General features: G+C 47.9%; 1 protein-coding gene across 1 annotated transcript in view; it reads right to left on the bottom strand.

Annotated features, from left to right (window-relative positions):
• Positions 1-11717: 11717 nt before the first annotated feature.
• The window catches only part of LOC135056958 (zinc finger protein ZFP2-like), a 47160-nt gene continuing 39722 nt past the window's right edge, over positions 11718-19155 (bottom strand). The window contains exon 7 of the mRNA XM_063962752.1: positions 11718-17532. Coding sequence (XP_063818822.1) covers positions 15980-17532 — 1553 coding nt within the window. The 3' untranslated portion in view covers positions 11718-15979. The remainder of the gene's footprint in view (positions 17533-19155) is intronic.

Below are 19155 nucleotides of genomic sequence, written 5' to 3'. Positions count from 1 at the left end.
ACAACAACCTCGATGCCGTGGAGAGGGCGAATGGCAGTGCCTGGAACTGATAGTGACAGTCCAAATCTGAGATAAGCCTGGTGTGACAGCCAAATCGGAATGTGGAGGTACGCATCCTTGATATCTATGGATACCATGAACTCCCCCTCCCCCAGACCTGAGATCACCACTCTCAGAGACTCCATTTGAATTCCCTCAGATAAGGGTTTAATGACTTCAGGTTCAAAATCGGTCTGACTGAACCGTCCGGTTTCGGTACCATAAATAGGTTTGAATAGTAACCCTTGCTTTCCAGATGAGGTGGAATTGGAACAATGACATTTGCCTTTTCCACTTTTTTGAATGGCTTCCTGTAGGATAGCCCTTTCTGTCAGCAAAGCTGGTAAGCTTGATTTGAAGAATCTGTGAGGTGGGAGCTCTGGAAAATCCAGTCTGTACCCCTGGGACACAATATCCTGTACCCAGGGATCCAGGCCTGATAACACCCAGATGTGACTAAAATGTCTGAATCTCGCTCCCATCTGCCCGCTTTCCAGGCAGTGAGGTCCACCGTCATGTTGAGGATTTTTAGGAAACAGAGCCGGGCTTCTGTTCCTGGGAACCTTCGGTACAGGTTTTTTTGATTTTCCCCACCCACTTCTGAAGTGGTAGGAAGCTTGGACTTCTTAACCTTTGTGGTCCGAAAGGACTGCATAGTAAACGTAGAAAAAGGTTTCTTCGGTGTCTGCATGGCTGAGGAAAGAAAGGTTGACTTACCCGCGGTTGCCGTGGAGATCCACCCATCCAATGCTTCCCCAAATAGAGCCTGACCTGTGAAGGGTAGGTTCTCCACAGTTCTCCTGGACTCCGCGTCTGCAGACCACTGGCGCAGCCAGAGTCCCATGCATGCCGAGACAGGCATGGAAGACGTCCTTGCATTTAGATGACCCAGGTCCTTCATGGCCTCCACCATGAAACCCGCAGAATCCTGTATGTGACATAAAAACATTTCAATGTCACTTCTATCCATAGAATCTAATGACTCCAGTAATGTGCCTGACCACTTTACTATGGGCTTTAGAAATCCATGCACAAGCAATAGTGGGCTGCAGTGTAAATGGATTTGAGCATAGCCTCAATCTTGCAGTCTGCCGGTTCTTGCAAAGCGGTAGACCCAGGGACAGGTAAAACCACTTTTTTTGACAGTCTAGATACAGAAGCGTCTACTATAAGCGGGTTTTCCCACTTTTTCCTATCCTCCTCTGGAAAAACAACTAGAACCCTTTTAGGGATCTGGAATTTTTTTTCTCCATGTTTTCCCAGGAATTTTCAAATAATGCGTTTAATTCCTTAGACGCAGGGACGGTCAGGGAGGCTTTCTTATTATCCGTAAAGTAAGCCTCCTCGACCTGCTCAGGTGCTTTGTCAGTAATGGCCTCAATCATGAGCTGCTCCCCCCTGGCCAGCGATGCCTCACCCCCTCATATCCCAATCACTGTCTCCCGTATCAGAGTCCGTATCCACCTCAACTTGCATAATCTGGGCAAGAGCACGCTTCTTTGGGCATAAACCAGGGGATTTTTTTTTTAATCCAATATTTTTTTATTCTTTTTCCATGATCTCAGACAAACAAAAAAAATCAGAAAATAACACAACAAATAAACATTTCCAGATTAAGGGAATACGCAGATTCCCGCATTATAACTAATATAAAAAAATAAGATTTTACTCACCGGTAAATCTATTTCTCGTAGTCCGTAGTGGATGCTGGGAACTCCGAAAGGACCATGGGGAATAGCGGCTCCGCAGGAGACTGGGCACAACTAAAGAAAGCTTTAGGTCACCTGGTGTGCACTGGCTCCTCCCACTATGACCCTCCTCCAGACCTCAGTTAGGATCCTGTGCCCGGAAGAGCTGACACAATAAGGAAGGATTTTGAATCCCGGGTAAGACTCATACCAGCCACACCAATCACACCGTATAACTCGTGATATTATACCCAGTTAACAGTATGAAATATAACTGAGCCTCTCAACAGATGGCTCAACAATAACCCTTTTGTGTAACAATAACTACGTACAAGTATTGCAGACAATCCGCACTTGGGATGGGCGCCCAGCATCCACTACGGACTACGAGAAATAGATTTACCGGTGAGTAAAATCTTATTTTCTCTGACGTCCTAAGTGGATGCTGGGACTCCGTAAGGACCATGGGGATTATACCAAAGCTCCAAAACGGGCGGGAGAGTGCGGATGACTCTGCAGCACCGAATGAGAGAACTCAAGGTCCTCCTCAGCCAGGGTATCAAATTTGTAGAATTTTGCAAACGTGTTTGCCCCTGACCAAGTAGCAGCTCGGCAAAGTTGTAAAGCCGAGACCCCTCGGGCAGCCGCCCAAGATGAGCACACCTTCCTTGTGGAATGGGCTTTTACTGATTTAGGATGCGGCAGTCCAGCCGCAGAATGCGCCAGCTGAATTGTGCTACAAATCCAGCGAGCAATAGTCTGCTTAGAAGCAGGAGCACCCAGTTTTTTGGGTGCATACAGTATAAATAGAGAGTCAGTTTTCCTGACTCTAGCCGTCCTGGAAACATAAATTTTCAAGGCCCTGACTACGTCCAGTAACTTGGAATCCTCCAAGTCCCTTGTAGCCGCAGGCACTACAATAGGTTGGTTCAAGTGAAAGGCTGATACAACCTTAGGGAGAAACTGGGGACGAGTCCTCAATTCTGCCCTATCCATATGGAAAATCAGATAAGGGCTTTTACATGACAAAGCCGCCAATTCTGATACACGCCTGGCCGAAGCCAAGGCCAATAACATGACCACTTTCCACGTGAGATATTTTAGATCCACGGTTTTTAGTGGCTCAAACCAATGCGATTTTAGGAAACTCAACACCACGTTGAGATCCCAAGGTGCCACTGGAGGCACAAAACGGGGCTGAATATGCAGCACTCCTTTTACAAATGTCTGAACTTCAGGTAGTGAAGCTAGTTCTTTTTGGAAGAAAATCGACAGAGCCGAGATCTGTACCTTAATGGAGCCTAATTTTAGGCCCATAGTCACTCCTGACTGTAGGAAGTGCAGAAATCGACCCAGCTGAAATTCCTCTGTTGGGGCCTTTCTGGCCTCGCACCTAGCAACATATTTCCGCCATATGCGGTGATAATGTTTTGCAGTTACATCTTTCCTGGCTTTAATCAGCGTAGGAATGACTTCCTCCGGAATGCCCTTTTCCTTTAGGATCCGGCGTTCAACCGCCATGCCGTCAAACGCAGCCGCGGTAAGTCTTGGAACAGACAGGGCCCATGCTGCAGCAGGTCCTGTCTGAGCGGCAGAGGCCATGGGTCCTCTGATCATCTCTTGAAGTTCCGGGTACCACGCTCGTCTTGGCCAATCCGGAACCACGAGTATTGTTCTTACTCCTCGTTTTCTTATTATTCTCAGTACCTTTGGTATGAGAGGCAGAGGAGGGAACAAACACTGACTGGTACACCCACGGTGTCACTAGAGCGTCCACAGCTATCGCCTGAGGGTCCCTTGACCTGGCGCAATATCTCTCTAGTTTTTTGTTTTGGCGGGACGACCATCATGTCCACCTGTGGCCATTCCCAACGATTTACAATCAGTGTGAAGACTTCTGGATGAACCCACGGTGTTACCAGAGCGTCCACAGCTATTGCCTGAGGGTCCCTTGACCTGGGGCAATATCTTTTATAGCTTTTTGTTGAGGCGGGATGCCATCATGTCCACCTGTGGCCTTTCCCAATGGTGTACAATCCTTTGGAAGACTTCTGGATGAAGTCCCCACTCTCCCGGGTGGAGGTCGTGCCTGCTGAGCAAGTCTGCTTCCCAGTTGTCCACTCCCGGAATGAACACTGCTGACAGTGCTAGTACGTGATTTTCCGCCCATTGGAGAATCCTTGTGGCTTCTGCCATTGCCATCCTGCTTCTTGTGCCGCCCTGTCGGTTTACATGGGCGACTGCCGTGATGTTGTCTGACTGGATCAGTACCGGCTGGTGTAGAAGCAGGGGTTTTGCCTGACTTAGGGCATTGTAAATGGCCCTTAGTTCCAGAATATTTATGTGTAGGGAAGTCTCCTGACTCGACCATAGTCCTTGGAAGTTTCTTCCTTGTGTGACTGCTCCCCAGCCTCGAAGGCTGGCATCCGTGGTCACCAGAACCCAGTCCTGTATGCCGAATCTGCGGCCCTCTAGAAGATGAGCACTCTGCAGCCACCACAGCAGAGACACCCTGGTTCTTGGAGACAGGGTTATTAGGCGATGCATCTGAAGATGCGATCCGGACCATTGGTCCAACAGGTCCCACTGAAAGATTCTGGCATGGAACCTGCCAAAAGGAATTGCTTCGTAAGAAGCCACCATCTTTCCCAGGACTCGCATGCAGTGATGCACCGACACCTGTTTTGGTTTCAGGAAGTCTCTGACTAGAGATGACAACTCCTTGGCTTTCTCCTCCGGGAGAAACACTTTTTTCTGGACTGTGTCCAGAAACATACCCAGGAACAGTAGACATGTCGTCGGAACCAGCTGTGACTTTGGAATATTCAGAATCCAACCGTGCTGGTGTAGCACCTCCTTAGATAATGCTACCCCTACCAACAACTGCTCCCTGGATCTCGCCTATATTAGGAGATCGTCCAAGTACGGGATAATTAAAACTCCCTTTTTTCGAAGGAGTATCATCATTTCCGCCATTACCTTGGTAAACACCCTCGGTGCCGTGGACAGTCCAAACGGCAGCGTCTGGAATTGATAATGGCAATCCTTTACCACAAATCTGAGGTACTCCTGGTGAGGATGGTAAATGGGGACATGCAGCCCCTCGTCCAGGCTTGCAATAACCGCCCTGAGCGATTCCATCTTGAACTTGAATTTTTTTATGTATGTATTCAAGGATTTCAAATTTAAAATGGGTCTCCCCAAACCGTCCGGTTTCGGTACCACAAACAGTGTGGAATAGTAACCCCGTCCTTGTTGAAGTAGAGGCACCATGATTATCACCTGCTGGGAATACAGCTTGTGAATTGCCGCTAGCACAGCCTCCCTGTCTGAGGGAGTAATCGGCAAGGCAGATTTTAGGAACCGGTGGGGTGGAGACGCCTCGAATTCCAGTTTGTACCCCTGAGATACTATTTGAAGGATCCAGGGATCCACCTGTGAGCTAGCCCACTGATCGCTGAAATTTTTGAGGCGGCCCCCCACCATACCTGGCTCCGCCTGTGGAGCCCCACCGTCATGCGGCGGACTTGGAAGAAGCGGGGGAGGACTTTTGCTCCTGGGAACCTGCTGTTTGTTGCAGCCTTTTTCCCCTACCTCTGCCTCTGGACAGAAAGGATCCGCCTTTTCCTCGCCTGTTTTTCTGGGTCCGAAAGGACTGTACCTGATAAAACGGCGCCTTCTTAGGCTGTGAGGGAACATGGGGTAAAAATGCTGACTTCCCAGCTGTTGCTGTGGAAACTAGGTCCGAGAGACCATCCCCGAATAACTCCTCACCCTTATAAGGCAAAACTTCCATGTGCCTTTTATCCTAGCAGAAATGGACAATGCACTTATTTTAGATGCCAGCCGGCAGATCTCCCTCTGTGCATCTCTCATGTACAAGACTGAGTCTTTTATATGCTCTATGATTAGCAGAATAGTGTCCCTGTCTAGGGTGTAAATATTTTCTGACAGGGAATCTGACCACGCAGCGGCAGCACTGCACATCCATGCTGACACAATAGCTGGTCTAAGTATAATGCCTGAGTGTGTATATACAGACTTCAGGATCGCCTCCTGCTTCCTATCTGCAGGCTCCTTGAGGGCGTCCGTATCCGGAGACGGTAGTGCCACCTTTTTAGACAAACGTGTGAGCGCTTTATCCACCCTAGGAGGTGTTTCCCAACGTGCCCTATCCTCTGGCGGGAAGGGGAACGCCATTAGTAACTTTTTAGAGATTACCAATCTTTTATCGGGGAAAGCCCACGCTTCTTCACACACTTCATTTAATTCTTCCGATGGGGGAAAAACTACGGGTAGTTTATTCTCCCCAAACATAATACCCTTTTTAGTGGTACCTGGGTTTATATCAGAATTGTGTAACACCTCTTTCATTGCCTCAATCATGAAACGAATGGCCTTAGTGGACATTAGATTAGACTCATCGTCGTCGACACTGGTATCAGTATCCGTGTCGACATCTGCGTCTGCCATCTGAGGTAGCGGGCGTTTTAGAGCCCCTGATAGCCTTTGAGACGCCTGGGCAGGCACGAGCTGAGAAGCCGGCTGTCCCGCATTTGGCATGTCGTCAAATTTTTTGAGTAAGGAGTCGACACTTGCACGTAATTCCTTCCATAAGACCATCCACTCAGGTGTCTGCCCCGCAGGGGGTGACATCACTTCTATAGGCATCTGCTCCGCCTCCACATCATTTTCCTCATAAAACATGTCGACACAGCCGTAGCGACACACCGCACACACACAGGGAATGCTCTAATAGAGGACAGGACCCCACAAAAGCCCTTTGGGGAGACAGAGTGAGAGTATGCCAGCACACACCAGAGCGCTATATAATGCAGGGACTAACTGAATTATGTCCCCTATAGCTGCTATTATATTTACTGCGCCTAAATTTAGTGCCCCCCCCTCTCTTTTAAACCCTTTTCTGTAGTGCAGACTACAGGGGAGAGCCAGGGAGCTTCCTTCCAGCGGAGCTGTGAGGGAGAAATGGCGCCAGTGTGCTGAGGGAGATAGCTCCGCCCCTTTTTCGTGGACTTTTCTCCCGCTTTTTAATGGATTATGGTAGGGGTATTTATGACATATATAGCCTCTGGGGCTATATATTGTGATATATTTGCCAGCCAAGGTGTTTTTATTGCTGCTCAAGGCGCCCCCCCCCCCCAAGCGCCCTGCACCCTCAGTGACCGGAGTGTGGGGTGTATGAGGAGCAATGGCGCACAGCTGCAGTGCTGTGCGCTACCTTGGTGAAGACTGATGTCTTCTGCCGCCGATTTTCCGGACCTCTTCTTGCTTCTGGCTCTGTAAGGGGGACGGCGGCGTGGCTCCGGGAACGAACACCAAGGCCAGTTCCATGCGGTCGATCCCTCTGGAGCTAATGGTGTCCAGCAGCCTAAGAAGCCCAAGCTAGCTGCAAGCAGGTAGGTTCGCTTCTTCTCCCCTTAGTCCCTCGGTGCAGTGAGCCTGTTGCCAGCAGGTCTCATTGTAAAATAAAAAACCTAACATATACTTTCTTTCTAGAAGCTCAGGAGAGCCCCTAGTGTGCATCCAGCTCGGCCGGGCACACAAATCTGAGGCTTGGAGGAGGGTCATAGTGGGAGGAGACAGTGCACACCAGGTGACCTAAAGCTTTCTTTAGTTGTGCCCTGTCTCCTGCGGAGCCGCTATTCCCCATGGTCCTTTCGGAGTTCCCAGCATCCACTAGGACGTTAGAGAAATATCATTAGAACTATGCAGACTTAAGGTTAAAAATCTGCATCTACAAATTCAAAGAAGTGTCACAGGTTGTCATAGATTATTCAAATATCGTGCATAAAATTACTTGTATCGAAGAAACACAGTTATGTAACACACAACATATCAGAACGTGCGGGCAAGGGAGCGGCTGGTCGCAGGTGCCAGGGAACTTCACGGGGAGAGAAGACTCTCCCGGTGCAGAGCTATGTCCGATATATTAACACAGGTCACTTGATAAGTGTCTTATTCCTCTACACATCCAGGTGTCGGATACACAGTGGCCGGTACTCAAACATTCCGATTCAGTGAGTGCGAGGACTCAAGCCATCTACCCCACAGATCTTGATATTTTTTCCCTGCTTTCCTGGCTAAATATACATATTTCTCGTGAGCAGCTGTATCATTAACAAGTGAAACCCAGGACTGTAATGTGGGAGCATCTTTAGCCAGCCACCGTCTGGCAATACACACCTTAGCCAAGCCACAAAGGTTAATTACGTATCGTCTGGCAGGAGGATCCAGGGCATCCTCCTCCATAGCTGAGAACACACAAGTCACCGGGGAGCATACAGAAGATGGAATTCCGGTCGACACCAGGGAGTTAATAACACCAGACCAAAATATAGCCATCTTGGGACAAAGCCAGAGAGTGTGCCAGAAGTCTGCATCCAAATTACCACATTTAGGACAACTAGTGGAGTGAGTACCCCCCATGCGGCACAATCGCACTGGTGTCATATATACTCTATGTATGATAAACAATTGGATTTGTTGAAATCTAGTGGTGGTGGTGGATAGTCGTGGGGAGTCCAAAGCACCCTCCCATATCTCATCAGAAACAGGGCCCAGATCAGATTCCCACTTAGTCCTGAGAAGGGATAATGGGTTGGAGTAATGAGTCCGAAGCACAGTAGTATAGATATTGGATACCAAACGTCTATTCCCCAGGCTTTGTAAAAGGGACTTGACTGGAGAATCGACAAGGACTGGAGGGGTATCAGGAAACTGGGCATTAATCGCATGTCTCAATTGCAAGTAGCGGTAGAAATGAGAATAGGGTATGTTGTAGTCCTGCTGGAGCTGCAGGAAGGATTTCAGTACGTTGCCATTATATAAGTGTCCCAGGGACGTCACACCCCCATCTCCCCCACACCGCCCAAGGTTGCAGCGAGGCCAATTCTGGGAAATCAAGGACATTGTCCAAAGGAGTATCTGGGTCTATACCATGGCCTAATAAAAGAACATGTACCTGTTTCCATACAAGAATGGCCTGCTTGATTATAGGGATCTTGGACAATTTAGGGTTCCTACAGAGAAGCATCTGTAAGTGAGTGCCATCCGGATATTCCTGTAAAAGCATTTGCGAGTGTATAGTAAGGGTATCAGTATCAGTCACCCATTCTCACACATGTGCCAACTGTGCAGCGTAGTAATAGAATTTAAAGATAGGGAGGGCCAAACCGCCCAGCAATCTTGGTCTGGACAAGATGTCAAGCCTCAACCGTGCTCTCCTACTGGCCCAGATCAAGGAAGATAGCAGGCTGTCAATCTGTTTGAACACCTTCATGCAAATATAGACAGGGGACTGCTGGAGGACGTACAGAAGCTTAGGCAAATACACCATTTTCACCAAGTTGACCCTACCAGTAACCGTCAGAGGCAAAGACCCCCAAACCTTAACCTTTGAACGAAGATACACAATCTGCGGCTTAATGTTGAAAGAAACGTAAGTACACGGATCATTTGACACCCATATGCCGAGGTATTTGAAAGAATCTACCCATTTAAGCGATGTATGGATTAGTGGGGCTATCGGGATCGGGCCACTAAGTGGGGTAATTGTAGATTTATCCCAGTTAATTTTAAGCCCAGAAAAGTATCCATAGGTAGTTATCAAATCAAGGAGTTTAGGCATAGATGAAACATAATTATCAACAAACAATAGGAGATCATCAGCATATAGTGCTATTCTGTCCTCTCTGGCGCCCACCCTAATGCCCACTATATCCTGAGAAGCCCTAATTAAACATGCTAAAGGCTCGATAGCAATGGCGAACAGAGCTGGGGACAAAGGGCATCCCTGTCTCGTTCCACTGGCAAGGGGAAGGAGCAGGACACATACCCGTTCACGGAAACTCTGGCCATGGGTAGGGAATACAGCAATCTAACATAGTTGATAAAGTTGGGGCCCAGACCAAATCTATCCATAGCCTCCCACAGAAAGGCCCACTCCACCGAGTCAAAGGCATCCAAAGAGGCCACTACAGAGGAGCAGCCCCCCCCTCCCGAGAAACCTGGAAATGAGTAAACAGACGACGCAGGTTAACAGCCGTGGACTTACCAGGCATAAAGCCCGTTTGGTCAGGGTGAATAATTTGAGTTATAACCTGATTAAGCCTGGAGGCCAAAACTTTGGCCAGGACTTTAATATCCGTGGGCAGTAGGGAGATAGGGCGGTAGGATTCAACCCTCCCGGGGTCCTTATCCGGTTTAGGAATCACTATAATTAGTGCCTCCGCCATAGATGGGGGAAGCATGTTTTGGGCAAAGATTGTATTAAATAAGTTAAGTAATTGAGGGGCAAAAAATTTAGAGTGTTTCTTATACAGTTCTGATGAAATGCCATCAAGGCCTGAGGCCTTACCATCAGGGGAAGCAGAGGTCGCCGTTTCGATCTCCTCCAGTGATAAAGGGGCATCAAGAAGCGCTCTGGCTTCACTAGAAATACGGGGCAGTTGGATGTTATTTAAATAATCACACAGTTCCGTCGGGGAACAGGTCAACTTGGAGCTATATAGTGCCTGATAGTATGAAACAAATTCCTCAACAATCTGAGGGGTACGGTCCAGCACCGTCCCGGCCGAGTTCAATACTTCCACTACTGTACGAGAGGATCGATCCCCCCTTGCAAGATTAGCCAAATAGGAGCTCGGTCTGTGCCCAGTAGCATAATGGACATGCGAGGAGAAGAGAAGTCTGTGCTGGGTTTTCCTCCACAGATAATCCTTCCATTCCCCCCGAGCATGGAGCCATTCCAGCCTAGAAGTATCCAAACCATCCCGCAAATATGCCAACTCTGAAGCATCGACCCGAGCCTCCAACTCAGCCTCATGTTTTCTAAAGGAGGATTTAAGACTTCCCACCCTCTTGATCAAAGTATCTCTCAGAAATGCCTTAAAGGTGTCCCAGAGCAGAGACACATTAGTAGTGTCGTCATGCAAAGCAAAAAATTCTAGCCAGCTAGCCTCCAACTCTGACCCCTCACCCATATGCGTCAGCCAGAAAGAGTTAAACCGCCACACTGCTTGTCCCCGCTGAGAAGCTAAGTCGATATGTAGCGATATAGGGGAGTGATCCGAAATACCCCTAGTCTCGTATTTAACATTATGAACCTTAGGCAAAAGCTCCCGGGAAAGGAGCGCCAAGTCTATCCTAGAGAAGGAAGAGTGAAAAACACGAATATTGCCTCAAATCGGGGTACCGCAATCTCCAAGGATCGACCAAACCCAGCTCAGAGACAGTGTCTGCAAACTGAGACCTCTTCGGCTGTGGGTTGGAGGATGCTGCAGAAAGCCTATCCATCGCGTGGATAACCAAAGCATCACTTTAATAAAGCAAACTACCCGCGACCAGCCGACTCCAACACACATAAGGGAAACGAAGCCCGTTAGTAGCTGTGACACATGCATATCAGAAACAAACACAATACATGTTAGGAAATGGAAATAAAAATATAATTTTCCTAAAATAACCCCCACCCCCACCCCATACACCACTTAAAACTTGCAGCATACCTGGTTCCCTAACAAACAAAACTCTCTAAACACTAACAATAGCAACTAAGGCAGAAAACACCTATGCATATCCCACCAGTAAAAAAAAACAAAAAACCCCAACACAAAAACAAAACCCCAGAATCCACTATCCCGAAAACCAAGAGAGGGCCAAGAATTTAATGACCTTAAGGCAAGAGAAGCCCCCAGCTAAATTCAACCCCCCACACAGGCCCCCGCAACAACCCCAGCTATATAGAATATCTGAGACTAGACTATACAGCAAAACAAATACCCATAACATAGAACATAACAAAAGTACAGAGAAAGCAATCAGCACTCTCCTCGTCTACACATGGCCGTATGACCCCGGCGATGTCACGCGCCAAGCAGAGAGCCTGTATAGACTCAGCACAGCAACCCAGCTCAAAACATCAACAGGAAATCCCCCCCCCCCTCCCTAGACCATCTTCATGTATGGCACAACATACAAGCAAGGGGCAATATACTTCCTAATTAAGGAACGAAGTGCAGGAGATCAGTCAGCGGCCAGCGCCCGCCGAGCCGGAAAGCGTCTGTCCAACCACACCAATGCTTCGCGGGGGGTCATGAAGAATTTAGTTTCTCCGTCTGAAACCACCCGCAGTTTAGACGGAAAGAGCATGGCATAGGGGATGTGCAGTTCACGCAGCCTGCGTTTCACAGAGACAAATTGAGCTCTATCTTTTTGAACATCAATGGCAAAATCAGGGAAGACTGAGACCGGAGATCCGTTCCACTTGAGAGGATCCTTAGTACGGGCCAATTTCAGAATCACATCCCTATCACGGTAATGAAGGAGCTTGGCTATGAGTGTACGAGGAGGCGCCCCCGGAGGCAATGGACGCATCGGGACTCTGTGAGCGCGCTCCTCTGCTCCAAACGCATCCCGCAACCAGCGTTCAAGAAATTTTTTTGGGGAGGCGCCCTCCTCCTTTCTCAGGCAAGCCGACGAAGCGGACATTGTTCCGCCGCAGTCTCCCCTCCATATCGGTCATCTTCTTGTGTACCTCCGACATTTGGGACTCCAGGGCAGCGGTACGTCTATCAATTGGTGGTACCGTGTCTTCCAGCATGGAGATGCGTGTTTCAACCTCACCGACCCTCTCCCGCACCCGTTGTAGGTCTTGGTGGATGATGGATAGGTCCGCCTGGACCTGGCCGATCTGGTCTGCCAGGCGGGTTTCGCTGGCAGCAACCGCCTCCAGTACTTTCTGTAGGGCCGAATCCGTGGCCTCCACAGAGGAGCTATTGGAAGGCGACGGTGGTGACGGAGACAAGGCCGACTGCGCTCGAGGGTTTCTGGCGTATTTCTCCAGTTTTGCTGCAGCCGCAGCATTCTGGTGTTGCTTAACCATGGTAGCCTGCCGACGGCGGGAATCAGGGGAATTCAGTATATCAATATTGTCCAGTCTCCGCCCGCAATGCAATATAGTATATCAAAACTGTCCAGTCGCTGCCCGCGGATAAATGTAGTATATCAAAACTGACCAGTAGGCGCTCACGTGGACCTTTAGTGGGTCTGGGACTCAGGGTCGACAGCACAAAGGTCGACACACTTTAGGTCGACACCAATTGGTCGACAGGGTCAAAAGGTCGACAGGATCAAAAGGTCGACAGGGTCAAAAGGTCGACATGAGTTTATGGGTTTTTTGTGTCGTTTTCTTCATAGAGTGACCGGGAACCCGAATTAGTGCACCGCGTCCCCTCGCATGGCTCGCTTCGCTCCGCTACCGCTTCGCTCGGCACACTTTACCGTTCCAATCGTAGTCCACGTGGATCGTTAAGTATGAAAAGGTTCAAAAAAAGAAAAAATGAAAAACTCATGTCGACCTTTTTCCATGTCGACCTTTTGACCCTGTCGACCTAATGTGTGTCGACCTAATGTGTGTCGACCAAAAGTGTGTCGACCTTTGTGCTGTCGACCTGGAGTCCGGATACCACCTTTAGTATATCAGACACATCCAGCCGCCGTCTGCCCTGAAGCATGAAGGAGAATCCTCAGCACAGGGGACGCATACAGCATGCAACCCGGCCAAACGTGCCCCTCGGCAACTTGTCCAGTTGAGCCCCAGGGGATCCTAGAGTGCGGGGCACTGGGCAGAACCACAAGCAGGCCCTCAAGGGGTTAATACAGCGCAGAGCACAGCAGGGCAACACCTATGACTGGAGAAAATGGAGAGGGGGCACAGAGAAGTACACAGCCCCTCCAAGCCCCGCTCCTCAGCCGCACCATCCAGAGGCTCAACGAGGGAGATCAGAGGCTAGAGCCGCAGGAGAGAGAGAGAGGAGAGCGGCGGCGGGTCATGTGTCAGGGTCGCAGCGGGAGATCCCGCTGACACGCACCCGGACACAAGCAGGGGGGAGAGGAGCGCTCACCGGAGCTCTCCCCGGCCGCAGTCACTCACAGGAGAGGCAGCAACGGCGGATGCAGGCAATGTACTGAGCGGCATCCGTGCACAATAACTCAGTGCGGGTAGACAGGAGGGCGGTGTCCCACGTGAGTGATCCGTCCCAGGAGCCCAGCACACAAATGTCGTCCGTCTGCAGCAGGAGTTTGATGAGCAGGTCTCAGAGTGGCACAAGGGTCCCACTCACCTTCACACAGGTTTTGGGGCAGTTTTCAGGCCCAGGGGGAGACAGGATGAGGCAACAGGATTATTTAGCTGGAGTCACACAGCCTGTGTGCTACTTCATGTCCGCCGAAGCCACGCCCCCTATACCAGGGGATTTTGATATGGTAGTGAGAACAGAACCAGACAAAACCTCCAGATAAATTCAAAACCTGTGTTTCAGTCTCATTATATGCTATCCTAGTAGAAATCTGGGATATCATTCCCTTTATGGAAGCCACCCACTGGTGTTCGGATTCGGAAGGCTGAGACATATTACATTCCTGAGTACATGGAATGGATTACTCTGGGGAAGATACATATTCTGCAGCACAAGACACAGAGTCCCTGGACATGGTACTGTGAGAAACTATACACACACACACACACAGGAAAATGTCAGTTTCCCCCAAGTACCTTCAGAGAAACAGAGTTAATGGAGCCAGCACCCACACAGCGCCCCAGTAGGCAGTTATAGAATAAGTGCCTGGCGCTGACTGTGAACCCTTAATAGACCACACAGTTATAGTGAATATACACTCTCCCTCTATAACCCGCTGGTACCGCACAGGATAGCTGAAGTTCTGTGGAGGGGCAGCGCTCCCAGTCGGCGCCTCAGTGTGATGATCTGCAGGGAGAAAATGGTGCTGGTGAGCTGATGGGTCTGCTATGAGAAGCTCCGCCCCCTAAAATGGTGCGTCTTCCCACACTTTGATTATACAGGTCTGAAGTAAATGATCGCTGGCAGCAGACAGAGTCCCTGATAGCTTAGAAGTGACCAGTGTTAGGGTATTGCACTGGCCCAGGGGGCCCCTCCCAGCGCCACACCATAGTACCGCTGAGCCCACCGGAGTGCAGCTTCAGTACTGTGCTCCCACCCTGATGCCGCCATTCTCACCAGCTCCCTGCTTGTCAGGTCGATGGTGCCCTACTCGCCATCGTAATTTTCTGGCTTGGTTAGGAGGTTGCAGGAGCGGTTGCCTCGGGGGCTAGAGATCATCACCCTCAGGAGCTTAGTGTTCTGTCAGCAGAGATAGTGGCCATTAACCTCAAGGGTTTGACACTACCCCCCTCCTAAGTCCCACGAAGCAGGGAGGCTGTTGCCAGCAGCCTCCCTGTGCCTAACATCTCTTAAAAAATAATAAAACCAGAAAAGCTCAAGGAGCTACCCTAGCTGTGAACAGCTCCACCGGGGACATTTTCTAAACCGAGTCTGGTACGAGGGGCATAGACGGAGGAGCCAGCCCACACTATTAAACTCTTAAAGTGCCCACGGCTCCTAAGGGACCCGTCTATGCCCCATGGTACTAATGTGGACCCCAGCATCCTCTAGGACGTAAGAGAAATATAGGGTATAGAGTAGAGTAGAGTAATGGATTATTGCATAGTTCCACTGGAAAATAAGTTATCGGTAAATGTAATAAGGCATCCAAAGTAACAGCAGAAAGAAACGCTTGATCAAGAGAATAACAAACATAATTGTCCACACTCCTTACCCAATCCAGTGCATATCGTAGGTTAGATGCCAGGGCATAAGCCTGAACATTCTGGAAGTTAATGCCTCCCAGCAATGGCTGCTGCAATTTATACAGTGATATCCTGGGGCGTTTACCAGACGATATTAATTTGGTTATAGCCCTATTAATATGTGCAACATCACGGTCAGTCAGAAGGAAAGGCAACATCTGGATTGGGTAAAGAAGTCTGGGAAAGGAAACCATCAACGGCCGATATAGGATAACGGCAAATGACGCCATTTATCAAAATCAGTCAACATTTGAGTAATAAAATAAGTAAAACTAACCAAATAAAGAGTGGATATATCCTCTGGAAATCGGAGTACCAAATACACTAAAAAATTTGGTGCCCAACGGAAAGGGAACGAGATACCTCAATAGTTTATGTTCATGCTTCAATGAAGATTTTATAATCCAAAAAACAAAACATAGGACATAGAATAGCACCTGAAGGAACAATGCAGGGAAATGGTGAAGACGAGTCTACTCCAGAAGATTAAAATGCTTCCCCACCTGTGTGATGTCTACAGTGTGCATCAAGAGCTGATTTATTTCTCACTCAGAACATGCAAATGGCCTCACCTGTGACTTCTCTGATGTCTAATCAGATGTGATTTCTGAGCAAAATATTTTCCACACTCAGTGCATGCAAAGGGCTTCTCACCTGTGTGACTTCTCTGATGTCTAACAAGACGTGATTTCGCTTTAAAACATTTCCCACACTCAGAACATGGAAATGGTTTCTCACCAGTGTGATTTCTCTGATGTATAACAAGCTGTGATGAAGTAGTATAACATTTTCCACACTCAGAACATGCAAAGGGCTTCACAACTGTGTGAAGTCTCTGATGTATAACAAGAGCTGATTTCCATGTAAAACATTTCCCACATTCAGAACATGGAAATGGTTTTTCACCTGTGTGACTTCTCTGATGTATTACAAGAGCTGATTTATTTGCAAAACATTTCTCACACTCAGAACATGAAAATTGCTCCTTACCTGTGTGACTTCTCTGATGTATAACAAGATATGATGCCTTAGTAAAACATTTCCCACACTCAGAACATGAAAATGGTTCCTCACCTATGTGACTTCTCTGATGTATAACAAGATATGATGCCTTAGTAAAACATTTCCCACACTCAGAACACTTAAATGGTTTCTCACCTGTGTGAGTTCTCTGATGTATCACAAGTTTTGATTTCGCTGTAAAACATTTCCCACACTCAGAACATGGAAATGGTTTTTCACATGTGTGACTTCTCTGATGTGTAACAAGAACTGATTTGTGTGTGAAACATTTCCCACACTCAGAACACTTAAATGGTTTCTCACCTGTGTGACTTCTGTGATGTGTAACAAGAACTGATTTGTGTGTGAAACATTTCCCACACTCAGAACATGGAAATGGATTATCACCTGTGTGACTTCTCTGATGTGTAACAAGAACTGATTTGTGTGTGAAACATTTCCCACACTCAGAACATGGAAATGGTTTCTCACCTGTGTGACTTCTCTGATGTGTAACAAGATACGATTTGTGTGTGAACCATTTCCCACACACAGAACATGGAAATGGCCTCTCACCTGTGTGACTTCTCTCATGTTTAACAAGATTTGATTTCAGTGTAAAACATTTCCCACACTCAGAACATGGAAATGGCCTCTCACCTGTGTGAGTTTTCTGATGTGTAACAAGAACTGATTTCCATGTAAAACATTTCCCACACACAGAACATGGAAATGGCCTCTCACCTGTGTGAATTCTCAGATGTGCAACAAGAGCTGAGTTGCATGGAAAACATTTCCCACACTCAGCACATGGAAATGGCCTCTCATCTGCCTTAGCTGACTGATGGGTAATAAGCTTTGTGTTCGGTGTAAAACATTTGGCATCTATAGAACAGGGAAACACTGTATCTACTGTCAGAGCTGTAACAGATGCACCAATATCAGAGTGATCAGGAGAACATTTCCCAGGATCAGAGGGATCAGCTGATAGAGCTGGATGTACAATTGGGGTAATGGGGTCAGCTCCTGGAGAATCCTGTATAATGTCATTATCTTTTATTTCCCAATCCGGGGATAACATTAGATGTCCTTCTGAGATAGTCCTACTTTTGTGTCCATCTGCTGGAAATAAAATACATTATGGAAATATTAATTTTCCTGTAACAATTTTAATCTTGTAAAGAATAATGGTAAAAAAATGGCAAATCACTATAAAATTAGTAGACAAGACCCAGGATGTTACATGGTACAATATATAATTCTATAAATGACATTGTAATCCGTACTATATTTCAATCATTGCTTTTCTGCTTAATTAACAATACTAGGAAGCTTGGACTGGAGTGCAACCTACACTGAGAGATCAAGTGGGATTACTAGAGGTGACATGGGCTGTGCAGTAATATAACATCTCCTGTGCATACATGTAGGTAAAACTGAGATCATGTGGGATTACTAGAGGTGACATGGGCTGTGCAGTAACATAACATCGCCTGTGCATACATTTAGGTAACACTGAGATCATGTGGTATTACTAGAGGTGACATGGGCTGTGCAGTAATAAATAGAGTTATGGTAGACCTACCCTTGATAACTCTTTCTCCGAAGTCCACAGTGTCTACAGGGTACCTTGGGATATGAGGTATCTTAAGCGGATTGGCACCAACGATCAAAGCTTTCAGCCTCCCAGAATGCAACAGGCCAGTCCCCTATATCCCTGCCTCTTGGCTCAGGCAATTCAGTTATTTTCCAAAGCTCAAGGCAGAAGCATCATAGAGAACCCTAATCAGGCGAGAAGAACACACATACACACTTCCATACAAAAAGGAAGGGGTTAGTAAATATAAGCATCCTCAAATCAGGTGCGTCAGGGTGGGAACCCACGTGGACACTATAGACTTCGGAGAAATAGAGTTATCAACGGTAGGTCTATCACAACTCGATATTTCTCCTGCATGGTCCACAGTGTAGTCCACATGGTACCTTGGGACGTTCCAAAGCAAACATTTAGTGGAGGGGATGCTCCTGATTGGACAGAATCCTTCGCCCGAATGCAGTGTCCTGAGAGGCATCAAAGGCGTAAAGTCTAATGAATGTATTGACGTAAGACCATGTGGCTTCCTCTCCCCGTATGTGGGCACCTTGAAGTTCTGCCAAGAAGCCATGAGATCTCTCTCTGGCAACCCCCATTTGTCTACCAGGCTCTGGAAGACCTCTGGGTGTAAAGCCCATTCGTTTGCATGAATGGTGTGTCGCATGAGAAAATCTGCTTCCCAGTTTAGGATTCCCGGAATGAATACTGCGGACAAGGCCGGATAATGAAATTCTGCCCACCTTAGTGTGCGACTTACCTCCTTCATTGCCTTTTGACTGCGCGTTCCTCCTTGATGATTGAGGTACACTACTGCCGTCGCATTTTCCGAACGAATCTGCACCGGCTTTTCCTGAAGAATGTCCTTCGCCTGAGCGAGAGCCAGATGCACGGCCCGAAGCTCCAATATATTTAATCGGCAAGCAACTTTCTTCTTTGGTCCACTGCCCCTAAAAGCAACCCTTTTCTGAAACGGCTCCCCAGGCCAAAAGGCTGGCGTCCGTTATCAGAATCTCCCAATCCGAGATCCAAAGGGTCGCCCTTTGTTCAGATGGGACGTCTGTAGCCACCAGGCTAATGACCTACAAACTTCCAAAGGAAGGACCAAATTCTGAATTTTAATTGTCTGATGTAACCACTTCCATTTGGAA

The sequence above is a fragment of the Pseudophryne corroboree genome, chromosome 3 (assembly GCF_028390025.1).
Source record: "Pseudophryne corroboree isolate aPseCor3 chromosome 3, aPseCor3.hap2, whole genome shotgun sequence".
Taxonomy (NCBI): Eukaryota; Metazoa; Chordata; class Amphibia; order Anura; family Myobatrachidae; genus Pseudophryne; species Pseudophryne corroboree.
This window is presented reverse-complemented; position numbering and strand designations above follow the sequence as displayed.